At 52.7% G+C, this 19231-nt stretch overlaps 4 protein-coding genes across 4 annotated transcripts; 2 read left to right on the forward strand and 2 right to left on the reverse strand.

The window, feature by feature from the left end:
- Positions 1-432: 432 nt before the first annotated feature.
- Positions 433-4698, reverse strand: PODANS_1_7350 (uncharacterized protein; the record flags this gene model as incomplete). Its single annotated transcript, XM_001912923.1, has 6 exons — positions 433-984; positions 1046-2542; positions 2598-2864; positions 2919-3745; positions 3811-3843; positions 3909-4698. 6 exons carry the CDS (start codon positions 4696-4698, stop codon positions 433-435), a joined length of 3966 nt encoding a protein of 1321 aa, XP_001912958.1.
- A 6197-nt stretch (positions 4699-10895) lies between these two features.
- PODANS_1_7360 (uncharacterized protein) lies at positions 10896-12510 on the forward strand (the record flags this gene model as incomplete). Its single annotated transcript, XM_001912924.1, has 2 exons — positions 10896-11334; positions 11399-12510. The coding sequence occupies 2 exons, from the start codon at positions 10896-10898 to the stop codon at positions 12508-12510; spliced, it is 1551 nt and encodes a 516-aa protein (XP_001912959.1).
- A 237-nt stretch (positions 12511-12747) lies between these two features.
- Positions 12748-14336, reverse strand: PODANS_1_7370 (uncharacterized protein; the record flags this gene model as incomplete). The annotated part of the gene is made up of 3 exons (XM_001912925.1): positions 12748-12974; positions 13039-13976; positions 14035-14336. The coding sequence occupies 3 exons, from the start codon at positions 14334-14336 to the stop codon at positions 12748-12750; spliced, it is 1467 nt and encodes a 488-aa protein (XP_001912960.1).
- Positions 14337-16520: 2184 nt separating this feature from the next.
- PODANS_1_7380 (uncharacterized protein) lies at positions 16521-18629 on the forward strand (the record flags this gene model as incomplete). The annotated part of the gene is made up of 1 exon (XM_001912926.1): positions 16521-18629. The coding sequence occupies one exon, from the start codon at positions 16521-16523 to the stop codon at positions 18627-18629; it is 2109 nt and encodes a 702-aa protein (XP_001912961.1).
- Between the last annotated feature and the right edge of the window lie 602 nt (positions 18630-19231).

Raw genomic sequence — 19231 nt, forward strand, 5'->3', positions numbered from 1 at the left:
GCACAGTCTACAATTTCTGCAGTAAAGTCGCAACACAGAAAAATGGAACTACATAAAAAAACAAAAAAGACATGAAACCCCCGATTCCAGAAAAACCCCTTTCAACCCCTTTCAAAAACAAAAAATGTGCCCCAATGTTACCCAAAACCATGAGATACCGAAAGCCCAAAACCACACACACACACACACACACACACACACACACGCATACCTACTCAGCCCCCACATCAACCCCCACATCACCCCCCAACCCCCCCCTTCCCTCCCTTGGCCCTTTGTTTGCTTTTTTCCCCTTCACAAATACCTCATGCTCGCCCTGAAAGACAAATAGCTAGAGTATACCGCTCTTTGCTCCTCAAAAAAATCGATGGAAAAAGTGCCTCAAAACATATTGAAAATGAAACCCCCAGAATCCAAACCCATCAAAAAACACTACTTCTGCCCCCTAGGCGCAGTAGTGCTATGATGGTGAATATTCGGCTCCGACAGACTAGTACTTGACCTCCCAACCCCTCCCTTCAAGGGGTCCTCCGCATCAGCAGTGACAATGCTCGGGCTCTCCAGTCCCGCCGTCAGCGCCTCCGAGGCCGTCATCCCCCTCGTTGCCGCCAGGCTCGGCCTCACATGAGAAGCAGCCGAGATCGCCGCCGCCGCCGCAGCGCCCGCGTTGCTGCTGGCATTCTGCTGGTACGCATTCAGCGCGGCATTGTCCCTCCGACCCCCCGTCACCGCGTCCGCCGCCCTGGCGAGCTCCCGCTCTCTGTTCTTCTCCAGGAGCTGGCCGCCGAGCGTGGCGCACTTGAGGATGGTCTGGATGAGGTGGTTTTGCTGGAGGGGCTTGGAGAGGTACTCGTCCATCTGGGCCTGGATGCACTTTTCTCTGTCGCCCATCATGGCGTGCGCCGTCAGGGCGATGATGGGGGTGCGCTGGCTGCCTAGGCTGCGCTCGTACTCGCGGATCTTGGATGTGGCTTCGAATCCACCCTGTTGTAAATCGTTAGCTAGAGTCTCCACAAACGTTGCGAGTTGAAAAGGGGCGACATACCATGATAGGCATCTGAACATCCATCAAGATGACATCAAACTTCTTCCTCTTGACAGCCTCAACAGCTTCCTCGCCGTTCCCAACCACGGTAACCACATGATGGTACTTCTCCAGGATCTTGACCGCAAGCCTCTGGTTGACCGTGTTGTCTTCCGCCAACAGAATCTCGAACGAGCGGGTGTTATCCGCCAGCGAGGGTGTCGCGCGGTTTTCCAAGGCAGGCACCATGCCGTTGCCGAGATCAATCAGCTGGCATGGCGTGGTCATGTACGACGTGATGCCCAGATCAAGGCAGGACTTGAGCGAAACATGAACCACAGGGGCCAAGAGCACAATGGGCAGGTACTTGAAGTCGTCGACCGCTCTCAACCTGCGAGCGTCCTCGATCGAGTCAACAATGATGACATCGTATGGCGAATTTTGCTGAGTCCGAGCCTTCTCCAGCGCGGGGCTCTTCTCCGAGTCGACAACGATAGGCACGAGGCTCAGCTCCTTGAGCATCCTGATAATCTCGGATCCGTGACCGGTCCTGCCCTTGTCGATAAACAGTACCTGGTGGCCCTTGTAGGGGGTAAGTTGCTTCGCAATGAGCGAAACATCATCGTTGGCGAGACGGACAACGCACGTGAAGTAGAACTTGCTGCCCTTGCCGTACTCGCTCTTGACCCACACGTCGCCGCCCATCAGGTTGACCAGTCTCTTGGAAATGGAGAGACCCAATCCGGTACCGCCAAACTTGCGTGTCATGGAGCCGTCGGCCTGCTGGAACGTGTCGAAAATGAGATCAAGCTTGTCCGCCGGAATACCTATTCCCGTATCGGACACGATGAACTCAATGGCGTACTCGTAGGGCGCACACTGGACGTGAGACGCCTTCTGAATGGTCAAGCTGACTTCGCCATGCTCGGTGAACTTGATGGCGTTGCCCACCAGGTTCAGGATGATCTGGCGCAACCTGAACGAGTCACCCACCACGTGGTCTGGCACCGAGTTATTGACTCGGTACGTGAGATCTAGGAACTTCTCGTTTGCCTTAACAGCGAGAGTCTTGAGCGCATTGAAGACAGTTCCACGCAGCGTGTAGGGAATTTCCTCGATAACCATTCTCCTAGCTTCGATCTTGGACAGATCCAAGATGTCATCGATGATGGTCAACAGGCTGTTGGCCAGCGAGTTGACAATGTTGAGCATCTCCCTTTGATACTGAGTGAGGTCGGTATCGAGAGTGAGCTGTGTCATACCGATGATGCCGTTCATTGGGGTCCGTATCTCGTGGGACATGTTGGCAAGGAATTCGGATTTGGTCTTGTTGGCCAACTCGGCTGCCTCTCTGGCCTGCGTGTTCCTCTGGATACTGTCTCTCAAGTTGTACACCATCTGGTTAATCTTCTTCTTGAGCTCGTCCATTTCACCGGACGCTTCAACTTCAACTAGCTTGGTGAAATCCCCGTCCGTTGCGGCATTGGTGATGTCACCAAATGCTCGTACTTGAGCCGTCTGTTTGGGCCAGTCAGCAGGAATTTTCACCAAAACGGCATATTTGATAACGTACCAAGTTGTTGGCCATGGTGTTGACGTCGGTAGTAATTTCCTTCCATCTTCCCTTCAGGCCAGCAACATCGGCCTGTCCACCCATGATACCGTCGACACCGACGTCCTTGGCGACCCTTTGCACTTCGTTACAGAATATCGAAAGCCGGTCAACCATGTTGTTAATGGTTTCCTTCAGAATGAGTATCTCGCCCTTGGCTTCGACGTCGATCTTCCGGCTCATGTCTCCATTGGCAATGGCTTGTGTGACAGTTGAAATCCCTCTGACCTATATCGGTTGTCAGCATGAAGTAGCCAGTTGAAAAAGGAGTCGGGGACATACCTGTGATGTAAGGTTTCTGGCCATAGTGTTTACGTTTTCAGTGAGGTCTTTCCATTTGCCCTCTACGTTGTCGACCTGAGCCTGACCGCCGAGTGTACCATCCGTGCCGACCTCTCTGGCCACCTTGCTGACCTCAAACGCGAATGTTCCTAAGCGGTCCACCATGGTGTTGATGGTGTTCTTCAAATCCAAAATTTCACCCTGCACCTCGACCCCAATCTTCTTGGTAAGGTCACCCCGAGCGACGGCCGTAGTGACCTTTGCTATTTCTCGCACCTGCGTTGTTAGATTCATAGCCATACCGTTGACGTTTTCCGTAAGATCTCTCCAAGTGCCCTGAACATCATGTACCGTTGCTTGTCCGCCAAGTCGCCCTTCGGTTCCGACTTCCCTGGCAATCTTGGTAACTTCCCGTGCGAATTGTTGGAGCTGGTCCACCATAGAGTTGATCGTTTTCTTCAGTTCAAAGATTTCTCCGCGGCACTCAGCCTGCACCTTTTGCGTCAAATCACCCTTTGCGACAGCCGTGGTAACCTTGATGATATCTCGCACTTGTGTAGTCAGATTGTTGGCCATGGCATTCACGTTGACAGTCAGTTCGTTCCACATGCCCTGTACCCCTTCGACATCAGCCTGGCCGCCCAGGATACCTTCGGTTCCGACGTCTCTGGCGACGCGTGTGACTTCAGAGGCAAAAGTCCGCAGTTGGTCTACCATGGTGTTGATCGTTTGTTGCAGCTGTAGAATTTCTCCCTTGGCGGGGCGTTCAATTTTCTTGGTGAGATCACCATGGGCTACGGCGGTGGTAACAGAGGCGATTTCACGCACTATTATGCGAAGTGTTAGCGCTGCCGAGTCGATGCTTTACCTACATAATAGGGGGGATTCGTACCTTGATCAGTGAGGTTTTGAGCCATGACGTTCACTAGCAAAGAGTCAGTATGTCTGAGCGCTTATCAGAAACATGCATTACCGTGCCAGCAAACATACCGTTATCAGTAAGTTCTTTCCAAGTTCCATCAACACCCTCGATTTGAGCCTGGCCACCGAGGATACCCTCGGTACCGACTTCACGGGCGACCCGAGACACTTCGCTGGAGAAGACTTGCAGTTGATCCATCATGGTGTTGATGGTACGCTTGAAAGTGGTAATTTCGGGGTCCATTTCAACACTGTTCATCCGCACCTTCTTGGAAAGATCACCGCGGGCGACAGCCGTCACGATTTCACCAATCTCACGCAGGGCCTTTTGGAAGGCCTCGTTGGCCTTTTGATGCTTCCATAGCTCGCGTTCCAGAGTGGCGACCCTTTCCTGCTCGATAATGGCAAGGGCCCTCTCCTGGAGCTGCTTCTGCTCGAGAAGCTGGGCATTTACGCCATCCAGCTCCTGGCGCTGGCTGTCGAGAAGCTTGGACTGATCGTCAACATGCTCCCTCAAACCTTCGAGAGCCTCGTCGAGGAGCTCATCTCGCGGTAGCGGAGCAGCATATCCAGAATTCCCAGCCCTTGCTCTTTCGTCCGACAGAGAGAGATGGCCATTTCCGTCAGGGGTGTCGGGAAGCAGGCTCGAGGTGGTCGTATTGGCACGGGCCTGAAGATGCTGGACACGGAGAACCAGCGCAGCAAGTTCGAGCTCGAGTTCGAGCTTTTCAGAAGTATCAGCGCCAGGAATGTTGAAGCGAGTGTTGACGCGGAGATTCAAGAGAGGCGGCGTGGTCGGATCGGTCGCGAGACTTTTCAGAATAGCAGTCACAGCTGCTAGCGATGATTCGCCACTCATGGTTGCGGCACAGAGGGCCGTTTAGACCCAGCAGCCGTGATATTGTCTCTGATGGGCGATGCCAGCGGTGGGAGAGACAGAGAGGTAGACGGTACAAAACGGGGGTAGCGACGGCGGGGTGATGGCGGTTAAAATGATTTGGGTCGCGGGGAACGACTTATCGAGGTGGTCGGCGGCGTAGGTGCAACTCATGCGGGGAATACTGAATTGGCGGCGAGTCCAGGTGCAGTATGTGGATTACACGACCCTTTGAGCGATGGGAATGCGACGGGCGACGATGGGATGACAGGCGACAGGCGACAGGCGGATTGCAAGACGCACAGAGGCTCGGATGGTGTGGCCGAGTTGCGCAGATGTCGTCGTCGGGTAACGGCACCAGAGTTGTCGGGGAAGGCAAAAAAAGGGTCTTGCAAAAAGTTGAGTTGGACTGTAGTCGTCCAAAGGGGCCGAAACCGCCGTGCGTAGGGTCTAGGCGAAGCGGAGACGCGGGTGTATTGTGAGAAGAGCTTTGTTCAGCCCCTCGTCGTCCTGTTGGACTTGTGCGGCCTGGTGAAAGGGTGAGGCAGCAGTAAAGGACTCGGGCGTCTTTGAGGGTGGGAGTGGGAACAGGGAGGAGGAGACGTGAAGAGAGGAGGAGGATTGAGAAAATGGGGTAGTCTGGGGGGCCGGTCGGGTCGCCGAGGAGGGCAAGGGATCGACGCTTCCCTGTCAATTCCCTGCACAACCGCCCTTTTTTTTAGTGGCAGTACGAAGAGTGATAGATAATACGGCGATAGATAGTGGTAGGGTGGTGGGCGAGCCGTTGTGCCGTTGTCTTGTCTCGAACAGAAGAGCTGAATGTTGAATGGATGGCTTCTCTACACCGACATGTCTTTCAGGTGGTGTCTGTCTACAGCAAGCACACTACAAGTACCTAGGGACCTCATGGATCCCGCCGTTCAAATCAAGAAATAGGTCCTAGCCACCTGTCAGACAGTAGCCTGGGCGGGCAGCTAAAAGAGACTGCTGCTCTGGCCTCGTCCTGACTCGGGACACGCCCAACCTGCCCACCTACTCACCCACTCTTCCCGAACTGTCGGTTCGCGTTGCTGTGCACTAACAACCGTAGCGGCCCGACATTTACAACGTTCCCGTTTCTTCAGGCGTCGCCAGTTTGGGGTTTATCTGAACTATCTGATCTATCTGATGTCTCCGTGACGCCTCCCTACCCCCCCCCCCCCCCCCTTCTGTCTTGGTGGTGCAGGTGGTGCTTGTCCAAAGAGAGGTGAGTGCTCCGTTGCTAGAGACATGCAGCTGTGCCGTGTGAGCTTCCCCGCTCGGGGGTTGCAGATGGTGCGCGGTAGGGCCTCAGGCAACATGCATTTTCTCTGAGTGCCTGATGGGAAAGCGCGAAAGCTCGAGCGGCCTTTTTTTTCGCCTGATGAGTTCTCGCTTGCTTCGGACGCCACTGCGGGGCTCCAGACACAGGCGTGTCTCGCTGTGGCTCTATCTTTTGGGCGCTTCAAGCCTGTGTCTTCTTCGCCCACATCGTCACACGGAAATGCAGCGTTCCAAATGAAGGCCGGCACATGGTTCTCATGCTTCAGAGCTCATTGGTTTGACGCTTGAAGGTCCGTGAGAGTCTCACATCTCCATCCTAGCATCACTGCGGCGATATCCCACACCATCCATTACTCAATTCCGAATATTATCCGTCGTTTCGTTTCGCATTCAGAAAACATTCCCATACCTATTCCAGCAACCAAGCAGCTTTCCAAGGCAATCTGATCGACAGGGTCGACCGACAGCTTCCCACCATGTACGGGGCAAGCCGTCCGTGGCCGCCAAAACCCCTGAAAGGATTTGCATGCTCCTAGCGATCTCCTCCTGGTGAGTCTATCTTTTTTCACTTCCTCAAGCTGATGCTTCAAGTCAAAGTCAATATCTTCAGGGCAGCATTCGAAGCGAATGTTCGCCAACCCCGCGGCCGCACTGATCAGTTATCTTCAGCCACTGACGTCATGGGGCACATGGGGAGTTTGCCTGAGGCGCATTGCCATCCCATTCTTTTGTCTCCTTGCTAGACCCTTACCGCCAACCCTGACAACAAAAATCCCAAAAAACGAAAGGTAAAAGAGCCATGTGGCTCAAGCAACGTCAATGGCTTTATGGCCCCTATAATGACAGCTGAGATCGCACTGTTATTTGTTGAAAAACGCTTGCCAAGCAGCATGTCCATGGTCCATGGCACACATAAAACTGTCTCATTCTTTGCTTGGTAAGTCCACATATCACCTGATGCCCACAGCTGTTGAGACCTGAAAGTCCTGAAAAGGTGAAACAAAAGCTCCTTGGAGAATCCCAAGCATGTCTGTCGGATGAACCAGCCGATCGGCAAGGGGCTGACATCCCGTCAAGCCCATTATACTGTCGTTCTCTCACCGCAGCTGGAATCCGTCCCTGGACCAGGCAGTTCTTTGCTCGTATAGGGGTTAACACCGGACGAATCACGGCCATATCCGATATCCCTTCTACCAAAACCTCTGGCACGTGATCAAGACATCACAGTGAATGTCCTCTGGATCTGATCAACCGTTCCGGGGTGTTGACAGAGGTGGAGGACGGCCAATGGCGGCACCCATATTCCACTTAGCAAGCGGAAGGGAAAAGGATTGACCGTCTGGTGCGTTTTATATCTCTGATGAAGGGCCATGAACGACCACACAGTAGCTCTGTTCGATACCCCACGTGGGGTCCGACATGGCTCGGTTGTCCACAGACAACGGAGGAGAAGTTGCCTACGTGCATTGATCTGCACATGGAGTAACCGACGAACGAAAATGGCAATGCAAACCGCCCGCTCACCACCGGCTTTAGTAAAAATGTTCGACATGAATTCAGAAGGAGGCAGCCGGGTCTACATCAACACGTGGACCGGGGCCGGGAGCCGGGATTATTGTGGAAGACAAGGCCGGATCCATGAACCGGCGGTGGCAACCGCCAAGTCGGGTGGTCGGACAGCCGGCACCTCCAGGGAACTGAGAGACATTCTTTGTGTCTGGGCCTTTTTTTCTTCTCAGACCGAGACTTCCCGAGACAACTGTTTCGAGGTCTGGATTGCTTGTGGCAGGATGGGATCTTGCATGCAGGGATTGGTAGGAAGGAGGGGGGTTATCAGACTTCTAAGGCCGTTCAGGTATCCAGTTGCAAGCGACTACTCCAAGGAACCATTACTATTACCAGACCCAAGACCCAAAATATCGCCTTTGTCTGTCATACATGCGGTAACATTTCAACCCAAGCAGGACTGTAAAACACACCTAGAGGTGCGGCCCGTAAACTGATGAAGACCTCCACTACCAAAAACACGCGGGCGGCCAGCATCACAATTAGCATGGTGATACCGATTATGAAAGGAGTGATGAGAAGGGGCATAACCGCCTGGCCCAACACTGCGACTTCCTCATCCGAGTCGTAATGCTCTGGTTCGTCGCACCAGCTCCTTCCAAAGACACATGAAATCACACCGAGAATCAGCCAAGAAAAAGCGGCTGCAAAGAGTGTGGCCAATATCAGAGCTGGTCCAGTAGATGCGATGATAATGGAGGACACCTTCCAGATAACGGCCTCTTGAACAGTGGGAAATTCGAAGTTCCAAGCCGAAAGATGGACACCGCCGTAGGCCACAGGTAGGACGAGAGAGCTAAATACTGCTAACTTGTGATGATAGACATAGGCCAGGGCTTCGAGGAGGAAGTCGAAGGGGTCTTTGGGTACGAGTTTGTGCTGAAAGTTGAGAATATTGCCATGGTTTCTATAGAAAAGCGAGTCTGTTTCTTTGGCCACTTTGGTGATAGTTTTCATGGCGTTTCGGTCTTTGACTTCGTAGGAGCCTTGGAGGTCAAGGGGTTTCTGATCACAGATAAGCAATCTGAGTACAGCCACAAGGGCTACACGGGCAGCCAATAATGGTACCTTCGTCATGGGGTCGAAGATGACTTACATTAAACCAAAAGGCATACATCAAAATTGCACAAACCACATGTACCATAATGTGCAGCTCCAACAGACTGAGTGGTAAGCCATATACCTTGCGCGCAGCACACTCAATAATCACCCAACTAACTTGGATAACAACCAGCGATTTCTTGAAGAAGTCCGCCTTGCTCTGATACATTATGAAGGACCTTGGCAGCATCAGTGCTTTGACATCTTGATCTGCTACCTCCTTTGCAAGATGGGCAGAGATGATACATGTGCGCATTTTGTGCCCTTCATCTATGTCGCTTTCTTGATGCCTCACTGTGAGCCCACCCATCGTTACGAAGAAGGCATATTGCATATCGAAAACACACACTATTTGGTGTCAGCCTAGCTACCAACAATGGTGTGACATCCAAGGAGGTTTATGTATCAAATGCACATTTCAGACTCACATGGTCGGTTATATATGCTTGGTCTTCGGAGTGAGCATCTGCTGTACTGCCAGTGTCCTTTCTTGTAGTCATCATCTTCTCATCGCACTTTTCACATGGTGTCGGGTTGTACCATGGGAACACGGCTGGTAAGCTTGAAACGGGGTCTTGGTAGCTCCTGCCTGGAAAGTGGATGTCTGCAACAGTCGAAGTGTCGAAACTGACCGTTTCAGCTGTGATTATATCACCCAAGGTATCTGTTGTGGCATCATCAACGAGCTTTGTGTTGTCCTTTTGTTCCTCTTCTTTCTCGCGCAAATGTTTCAACAGTGCTCTTGCTTCGAAGAATTGAGAACAGGCTACGGTGGTAAGGTATGCATGTGCAAAAGTTATTATTTGGAAGTAGTTTTTGACGGATGGGAGATTCACTGATATCTTGAAAGCAAAGCCTGTTTTCTTGCGTGTCTCTCCTCAAGCCTACAGCTCAGCCCGCCGTACAGCCTCACCTTGTATGCTGCCTATGGCGACGTGGGGGCTATATCCGGTTCCCGGCATCCAATAGGCTGGCCGTCAAAATGTCTATTCAGGCCTCAGCATAGGTCGCCTGACATGCCGCGTAGTTCTCAAGTAAAAGTGCACTGCTGGTTTTTTTTGGAGGTATTCAACTTCTCAATCAGCACGCTGGCATCGGCCCATACCCGCTCGGCCTTGGATTTCATACCCCATCCTTGAATAGTTTCGGCTGGCTGCAGGTAGGAAAGCCCCTTTCCCAGCACCAAGGCTCGTCTGTGTACATGTCTCGATTTACGTGATACCGCAACGTGAGGGGTTGGGATGCACCACATGCGGTGATACAGATCGGGGGGGAAAGTCAGGGTCGATCCCTTCGTGCAGGTAAGTCAGCTGTCCAAGGTTGGTGGGATGGGATTCTCATCATACGAGGCTGCGTCTAGATAGATAGATCTCTCCCTCGGATGTCCAATGATGGATGACTATGGCACTTGGTAATTTTGCTGGGGGGGTTTTGTGCTGTGATGTCGCCGCCAGTATCTTGACCCAAGTGAGAAGAATATTCTCAGTGACAAATGTGATGACACTGGATTGTGATACTGTGAGGAAGGAATGTTCACATCAGATTGGATATTGGAATTGTCATTCTGCCATGGCTAATCTCCATGGGAATCTTTCGGGGCAGTAGGCTCACAGAACAGTTCCAAGTGGCAGTGCTTGGGTCACCTGCTTCTGATCTGAGGGGGAAGCCAGTTCCACGGACACGGTGGTATCCGTACGTACCGGAGTCTATCTCAGGTTTGAGGATATATATTCGCGGCAAGGTTACCAGCGAAATCGGGATCAGACTGAGCGTAATCCCAACACCATGGTGCGGATTTGTTTTTCTTTAAGATTGACCTCGGGGACAATAAACCGCTCAAGCTTTTCGCCATGTGGTAATACTTGTATTACAGAATGAAAGATCACAGTGAGTACAATGACATCGACTAAGAACCATCGGTCCTCTTTTGCGATATTTGTCCCACCGATTTCAGATTAGTGGTTGTCATGGCAGCGAACCCCCTATTCGTTCCAAGAACTTAAAAAGGGTTAGGGTTGTTGTACACTCAGCACAGCTTCACTTTTTACCGATAAGATAAGGAATTTCATCCCACCTTTGAGCTGCACACCAGCGCGCGCAATTGGATCGATTCGCCAGCCAGCCAAAAAGTTATTTTTCCTCTCTGGTCGCAAACCTTCCTCCTTCTTGATCAGCCCGCCGACTGATCGCACCAGCTAGCTAGCTAGTCGATGGCTTTCAGGTCACTCAGCCACCACTCACGGATCCTGTCTCGACTGCTGCCAACCGTTTCCGTTCCCGCTGTTGCAAGAGTTACCGCCGCTGCCCCCACTACTACTACATTTGCGATCAGGACGTCGAACCCCCTTCGAACGATGGCTTCGACGGCGGCAGAGGTTGCCATGCCACCAACCGAACCAGCTGTCACCATCCAAGAAACCACATCTCCCGCCAATGCTGTCGGGCGCACCCCCGAAGAAGCCGCCGCGGCAGAGAACACAGTAAAATGGTGCATCTCCTCCCTTCCCGAAGAGGTCCTCGCAAGGAGGGTGCCCATCCCCCCCAACGGCGTCGACTACAGAGGCAAGATTGTTCTCGCGCCAATGGTACGATCGGGGGAGCTGCCGGCCAGGTTGCTGGCGCTCAAGTACGGGGCTGATTTAGTATGGGGTATGTTCCCTCTCCCTTCCTTTCTTTACATTTCTTTGCTAACAAGGTGTGATTGATAAAACAGGCCCAGAAACAGTCGACCACTCCCTCATCGGCACCACCCGGCGAACCAACCCCCGAACCTCCTGCATCGAATGGACCCGCCCCCCCTCCCAAGCCCACAACAAAGCCGGTTACGACGAGAACGTCATCTTCCGGCTTGACCCAACAAGAGAAAAGGGAAAGCTGGTCTTCCAGATTGGAACCTCTGACCCGGATAGAGCGCTCGCGGCGGCGAGGCTGGTGGCGGGGGATGTGGCTGGGATAGACGTCAACGCCGGCTGTCCAAAACCTTTCTCTACCTCGGGCGGGATGGGCGCTGCGCTGTTGCAGACGCCGGATAAGCTTGTTGCCATCCTGGAGAATCTGACGAGGCATATCATCCCCGAATTTGGGATTGGGGTCTCGGTGAAGATTAGATTGCTGGAGACACCGGAGAAGACGGAGGCGTTGGTTAGGAGGTTGGTGGGGACGGGGATCACGGGGTTGACGATCCACTGCCGGACTACGCCTATGCGACCGAGGGAACGGGCGATAAGGGGGCAGTTGAGGATGATTGGGTACATCTGTCGCGAGGCGGGGGTGGCGTGCGTGGTGAATGGGGATGTGGCGGACAGGCGGGATGGGTATAAGCTCATGGAGGAGTTCAGGGTGGACGGGGCGATGATTGCGACGGCGGCGGAGAAGAATCCGAATGTGTTTTTGAAGGAGGGGGAGGAGAAGACAACGTGGGAGCAATATGCGAGGGAGCTGGTGAGGTTTGCGATGGAGGTGGAGAATAAGATGAGTAATACCAAGTTTACGCTCAGTCAGATTGTGCCGGGGCGGGAGCCGGTTTATAAGACCATGTGCGCGCAGGGGAAGAGTTATGAGGAGTTGGTTAAGGTGATGGGGTTTGAGGAGATGGTGGAGATGGCGAGGAGGACGGATGAGGTATTGAGGTTGGGGGAGTGGGCGCCAAAGAAGGAGGGCAAGGGGAAGAAGGGGCAGCAGCAGCAGGTGAAGGGGAAGAATGAGAAGAAGAGGAAGAGTGAGGATGAGGTTGATGGAGCAAAGGAGGTCAAGAAAGAGAAGGTGGTGGTGGTTGCTGAGCCAGTTGCCCAACAGGACGGGCCTGCTCTTGCTCAGGCAGCGTAAACTGAGTTGGTTGTGATTTGGAGATGGATATACCCCTTGTATTATATTTGAGTTATGGGCGAGCATGGTTGGTAGATATACAAAATAGACGGGCAGGCAGCATATGGAAAGGAAAATATAGATACGGTTTAGCGTTTGATCTCTTGCCTCGTGGAGATGGACAAATCCACGGACTTTGAACAGTAACCAAACCGATGAACAAATTATGAACTTTCCGCAATGGTTTCCATATTCACATCACACAACCCCATATGTATTCCCTTTCATCCCATCATGATTACGCATCCCCACCCCCACCCTAAACCCTCCTCCCCTGCGCCAACAACTCCGACACTTCGGCGGCAACACCAACGCACTCCTGTCATTCCTCCTGTAAAAGTCCACCAGCGCCACCGCCGTCTTCTCAGGCAAGTCCTCATGAATAAAGTGCCCCGCCTCAGGAAACACCTGGAGAGCATATTTCCCTATTTTTGTTTCTGTCAGCAACCATCACCTCTCATTTCTCACGTATAGAAAGGTAAAACACACCCTGCATCTGCCCAATAGTCAACTCGGTATCCAACCTATCCGTCCCCGCCAAAAGCAACATCTTCCCCGCCCCCTTCCCCAACCCCGTCGCCCCTTGCCCCAAAAACTTCTTGCTCAATCCCACAAACCACCCTTGCCAAAACGGCTGGGTAGAACTAAGATCCGTCCGCCATTTCCACGGTTTTGACACCTTCGTTGAGGGTGGCTGTTGCTGTGGTTGTGTGGCTGTGGTGGTGGTATCGACTAATAAAGCAGGGACACTAACCCTCGCACTGACGCTATTTCTTATTGTTCGTGACCTAACATGCCATTCTATGCCTTCCTTTAATGAATGAAACCCCTGTGGCCGGGTGCTGAGGTATGTCTGCATTGACTGCAAGGCGTCTAGGGCTGAGCCTTCGACAACATCGAGTACTGCGTATCCCAGTAGGGAAACTGAAGGGGGAAGAAGGGGTTGGTAGGCGAGTTCGGTGACGACGGCTCCGCCTAGAGAATGGCCTACTAGGATGAGAGGGGGAATGTCAGGCCAGGACATGGCTTTGGCCGTGAGGAGGATTGCATTGCAGAGGTCTTGGGATAGAGTACCGAGGGAGAGGTCGGTTGGTTCGTTGGGGCTGGGGGAGGTGATGGTTGTTAGGCCGTGGCCGCGGGCGTCGAGGGAGAGGATGCCGGCTGAGGGGAGACGTTTGCGAATTTCAGAGCCGAGGACGGCGAAGGAGAGGGCGGAGGAGCCGGCGCCGTGGTGGGTTACGAAGAGGGGGCCGCCGGTGGATGGTTTGGCTCCTGGTGCTGGGTTGTTGGTGGTTGAAGGGGTAGGGGGATCAGGGGAGGTGAGGTAGACGTGGTAGGTTATGGTCCCGTCTGTTGAGAGGAGGGAGAGTTCACGTTCAAAGTACGTTGTCCAGGGGATTGGGTCTAAGGACGAGCGGGTTGGAACTCTGAGGAGGGTGTTAATTAGAAGTTGATATCAGAATGGGTGAGTTAGGGTGAACATACCCTTGTGGCCTTGCAAACAGAGCTCTACCCGGTGATGGGATTACTGTGCCTGTTGATGAGACTGAAGATGCTGACGAGGAGTCGTCATCTTGTGGGTGGTTTGGAATAGATGAGAGAGATCCAAACTGGTCTTCATCTTCTTCATCCAGCTCATTGAAGTCGGGAAGACCAACGGGTGGCTGTAATGTCGTTGCTGGGATTGGCATTGCCGTGGTCCCCATGGCTTGGCTTGGTGCGTAGGCGTGCGCTTGCATCGTGTTGGAAAGTCTTGCTTTTGCCCACTTCTTCTGCAACTCGCTCATGATCTGTCTCTTCCCAGACGGTTGATACAAGCCTTGTTCCCCTTCCACCTCCTCCTTCCTGGTGGGGTTTCCCTTGTATTCTTTTTTCTCGGCCGGGGCTTTGATGGTTCACGATGAATGGCGCCAAGCAAAAGAATGTCAAATCTCAGTGGTACAGACCGTCAGCAAGAATAGAAGTAGTCAATTTGATATCACACGACTCGATGTATCGTGTAACAGGCCGAGTTGGTCGTTGGTGTGGTTGCTTGATGATTGATCATTAGGTGCTGTTCATACAATTGGGAGAGTGAGGTCATTGGTTGTCAGCGCCCAAAGTTTGCGCACTGTGATGCCCCTCAGGCATGTGTGGGCAACCCCGTACCAAAGGCCCTCGTTTACAGTGCCAAAAGATTATGGAGTTACTGTCCTAGATGTGATCTCTTGATTCTTCAAATTTGAAGTTGCACAACATCTTTCCAACACCCCAATCAAGTGTCTTTCGCCTCTATTTGTACACTTGACATTTCTTGTGTTCTTACTCAAGTCTTTTTCTGGAGAATGACGGTGTTACTCGATGGCTTTGTGGAACTTGACCCAACTTTGAGGAAGAACATTTCGACTTTGACTCAACAGAGAAAGCAGCTCAAGCCAGCTCACATCTGAATATGAAGCACAGTTGGCCAACCGAAGTCGGTACCACCTACCCAAGCAGCGTTCAAGTCGATGCATTAATGCATGAATGATGGCTGTGCACGGGACAGGCGATCCCCTCTCTGGGTGCCCAGGGTTTCCCACTTCGGATGAAGTCGTATCGTTGGCTGAGATGTCAAAGTCTGATGCACTTTGGATTCGAGAATTCCTGCACTTTTGTTGTTCGCTGCGGGGTCAAGGGGTCAGGGGGGATCTCGGGGAGTACAGGCTATGATGCACAATACTTTTGTCGGGAGAAAGTAAGCAAAGGATTCTTTTTCCACGTGTTGAAACAAGCTGACCGTCTTGGGAATGCCTCTGGAGGAAGTTGTCAAGGGCAGACAACATGCCAGTTCACGAAGACATATGTCGTCCCAGGAATACCGCAGGGCTGTCGAATCTGCCACGCGCTTCCGTCAATATCAAGTCTTGAACACTACACTACCAGGACATGACAGCGGGTGTTGACATCAGTTCTTTTCGCCCACTTCAAAGTTTCATGCATCGTAAAAATGTACCAGAGACGCTATCGCTAAAACAACTTTCGGACTCCCACAGCCAATCGGTAGCCAATTGCCCGCCGCAGAGCCGCCCAAGAGGTTGCAAAGCACTGTGCAGGGGTCTTCCACCCAGCGCCCCTTTGCCGCTAAGGTTTCAGATGGCCTCCAGTCCTCGACCCGCACCCTCGGTTCTCCCCGTTCGCTCCCCTCCTTCGCCTCCTCCACAGCCCGTCGTCGAGGCCCAGGAGACCTCCGGAGTCAATCGACTGGTCAAGGGATCGCCGAATTGCTCGGGTGTTCGTGACGAGGCCAGTAGAACTTGACACCTGCCAGCAGGATGTAGTCCCATTCGACAACAGAACCTGTCAAGAATTCGCCCTGAAGCTAGGGATTGCTTTTGTCTGTTTTTTTTTGCCCATCGCCAGGGCAGCTTTCTCCAGTCCCGTTTCAGATACCCGCTGGGTCCCGTCTCCTTCATGTCTCCCCCCCCCTGTTGATCCATTTTGATCCCTATCAACAAGCCGTCTCTCGCTTTTCCCTCTTTCTGGCCTTCTTTCGTTTCCCCATTTCTGGCTTTTTGGGCCAACAACCGTATATCGACACTTGTGTTGAAAACAGCTTCACTTTCACAGTTCTCCCTCCTCGAGGGGCAACTTGTTTGCCCTCTTTCTTTCTTTTCTCCTCACCATCTTTTCATTCTTTCCAGGTTGATCCTTGGCCAGTTATTTTGAATGCCTCTCTTTTAGACTACCACGATTTTCACTTCTTCGATTCTTAACTTATTCCGGACCGGTTTCGAGGAATTTACATATCAAACCCTATTGACTAGATCTCAGACGTGAAGGGGACGATATATCGAAGAAGAGAGAAGCAGTTGCGAACTGGACATTCAGCAAAACTAGAAGGGCGGATAAGGAAGATATACCGACGACAGAGCACTCGCTGCACACGATTTTTCATTCGATCATTTGTACCAACATTTCATTAAACGACTTGAAAAGAAAAAAGGGAAACGATGAAGACGTGGATTTTTAGGGCAGGTTTGGCCGGTTTGGCTCTGGCGAATGGAGTACTCGGCGCGGATATTCTCGAGACAGTAGGATTCAGCAACTGCAACGGCACTGCTGCAGTTTCGGTACAAAGGGTCAACATCAAGTACAACAACGAGGACAAATCAGTAACCTTCGATGTGGCCGGCTCGAGCTCGCAGATTCAGAATGTCACAGCCGTCTTGAACGTCACGGCTTACGGTCAGAACATCTACTCGAACGCTTTCGATCCCTGCGATGCCGCCACATTTGTTGACCAGTTGTGCCCCGTTCCCGCGGGCACTTTTTCCGCCAAGGGCACGCAAAATATTCCCGAGGAGTTTGCCAACTTGGTTCCAGCTATCGCGTTTCAGATTCCCGATATTGCGGCCATGGCTACGTTGCAGCTTCAGTCCAAGGAGTCCGGTGAGAGGGTAGCGTGTCTGGAGGCTCAGGTGAGCAACGGCAAGACTGCCGTTGTCCCTGCCGTTTCCTACGTTGCTGCTGGTGTTGCTGGGGCTGCTTTGATCATGAGCGGCATCTCTGCTGCTGGAGCGGCCTTCTCAGGTGCCAGTGCTGCGGCAAGCGGTGCGAGTGCTGGTGGTATGGGGACTATCAGCCCCAGCTTCACCGAGGTCTTTGGCTGGTTTCAGGGCATGGCCATGAACGGTATGATGTCGGTCAACTACCCCAACGTTTACCGAAGCTTCTCCCAGAATTTCGGCTTCTCGACCGGTCTCGTGCCCTGGACACAGATGCAGCTTTCCATCGATCAGTTCCGCAACATGACTGGAGGCAACTTGACAGAAGACAGCGTCGAGTTCTTGAGAGGCGCTACTTTGGTGTACCCGGATGGTTCGTCCTCGACACCTTCCGGCTCGGCTCTCGTGAAGAGGGCATTCGACAACTTTGTTCACCTTGCCAGACGTCAGATCGAGGGTATCGAGACCAGCGTCAACACCACCGAGCCCGGTGTTGTGCCCGAAGGTGGTGCTCCCACCGAGACTATCCGCGTGGCTGTCACCGGCATGCAAGCCTACGTCCAGGAGCTCTCCGTCCCCAAGTCCAACACCTTCATGACTGTACTCCTCATTGTGGCTCTTGTCATCGCCGTCATCGTTGTGGGTGTCCTCCTCGTCAAGATCATTCTCGAGTTCTGGGCTCTCTTCGGCAGCTTCCCAAAGTCATTATCTGGCTTCCGCAAGCATTACTGGGGCTCCATTGGCCGCGCCATCACTCACTTGATTCTTCTGCTCTATGGCGTGTGGGTTCTGTACTGCGTCTTTCAATTTACCAACGGAGACTCCTGGGCGGCCAAGACCCTGGCTGGTATCACCCTCTTCCTCTTCACCGGCATTCTTGCCTTTTTCTCCTTCAACATCTGGCGCACAGCCCGGAGACTCAAGAAGCAGGAGGGCGACGTTGCAGGGTTGTACGACGACAAGAGCATCTGGGTCAAGTACAGCTTGTTCTACGAGTCCTATCGCAAGGGCTGCTGGTGGATTTTCGTGCCCACCATCATTTACATGTTTGCCAAGGGTTTCGCTCTGGCTGCCACTGACGGCAATGGCATGGTTCAGACGTCTGCCCAGCTCATCATCGAGGGCGTCATGCTCATCGTTCTGATCTGGAGTCGCCCCTACGAGCGCAAGTCGAGCAACGTGATCAACATCACCATTCAGGTTGTCCGCGTTCTCTCGGTTGTCTGCATCTTTGTCTTTGTTGAGCAATTCGGCATCGCCCAAACCACCCAGACTGTGGCCGGTGTCGTCTTGATCGCTGTGCAGTCTGCTCTGACGGGCATCCTCGCCATTCTGATTGCCTGGAACGCGATCAGTGCCTGCTGCAAGAAGAACCCGCACAGACAGAGAAGAAAGGAGATGGGTATGTCATTTCTTATCTACCCCTCTCAGGATCGAGATCTTGCTAACATGGCTCCCCAGAAAAAATGCAACGTGACACCCTCACCCCACTGGATGCGCGCAACTCTCTCCTTCTCGACCGTGAGAAGACGGCGCAGTCTGATCTTACCGACTCCTTCTCCCTGCTCAAGACGGGTGCTCCCCTGGGCACTGTTGACACGAAGCAGTCCCTGACTCGTCCCGTGTCTTCGGCTTCGTCAAGATACACGCCGCCCCCTACCCAGCCGCAACATACCCGTGATGGTAGCAATGATAGCTCCTACTTCCGCAGCAACAACCGGGAAAGCAGGCAGCCAAGGCTACCAATCTCAGTCAATGGTACGGTGTACCATTCGCAACCCAACCCATACGGAGGAGGTGGTATGGGGTATGGAGGTGGAGGCCACGGGCCAGGAGGGGGGTATGGATATCGGGGATGATCTGAGTGACGCGAAATGTGGCCGAAAACAAGTTTGTTTGTTGAGAACTAGAACTGGAGGATGTAAGGGTGGATGAGATGACGACGACCTACTACCAATGCCTTGTATTTTTATTTTATCATCTTCTTGATTCATTGTTTTTGAAACGATATCTCTCATTATTTGCTAGCCTAGCATTCATAGCTATACCCGATATGTAAATCACCATCATTAAACGCTACTCGCCAGGCTTCCAAAAAGACTGTTGAGGTACTGTTATTGGAAATTGTCAGGTTACCCCATTGCATCAGGTTACTTGGCTTGTGGTCAAATCATTTTATCTCCTACCGTGTATAATACCTGGAAGCAGGCCGGCTT

Source organism: Podospora anserina, chromosome 1 (assembly GCF_000226545.1).
Source record: "Podospora anserina S mat+ genomic DNA chromosome 1, supercontig 1".
Lineage (NCBI taxonomy): Eukaryota > Fungi > Ascomycota > Sordariomycetes > Sordariales > Podosporaceae > Podospora > Podospora anserina.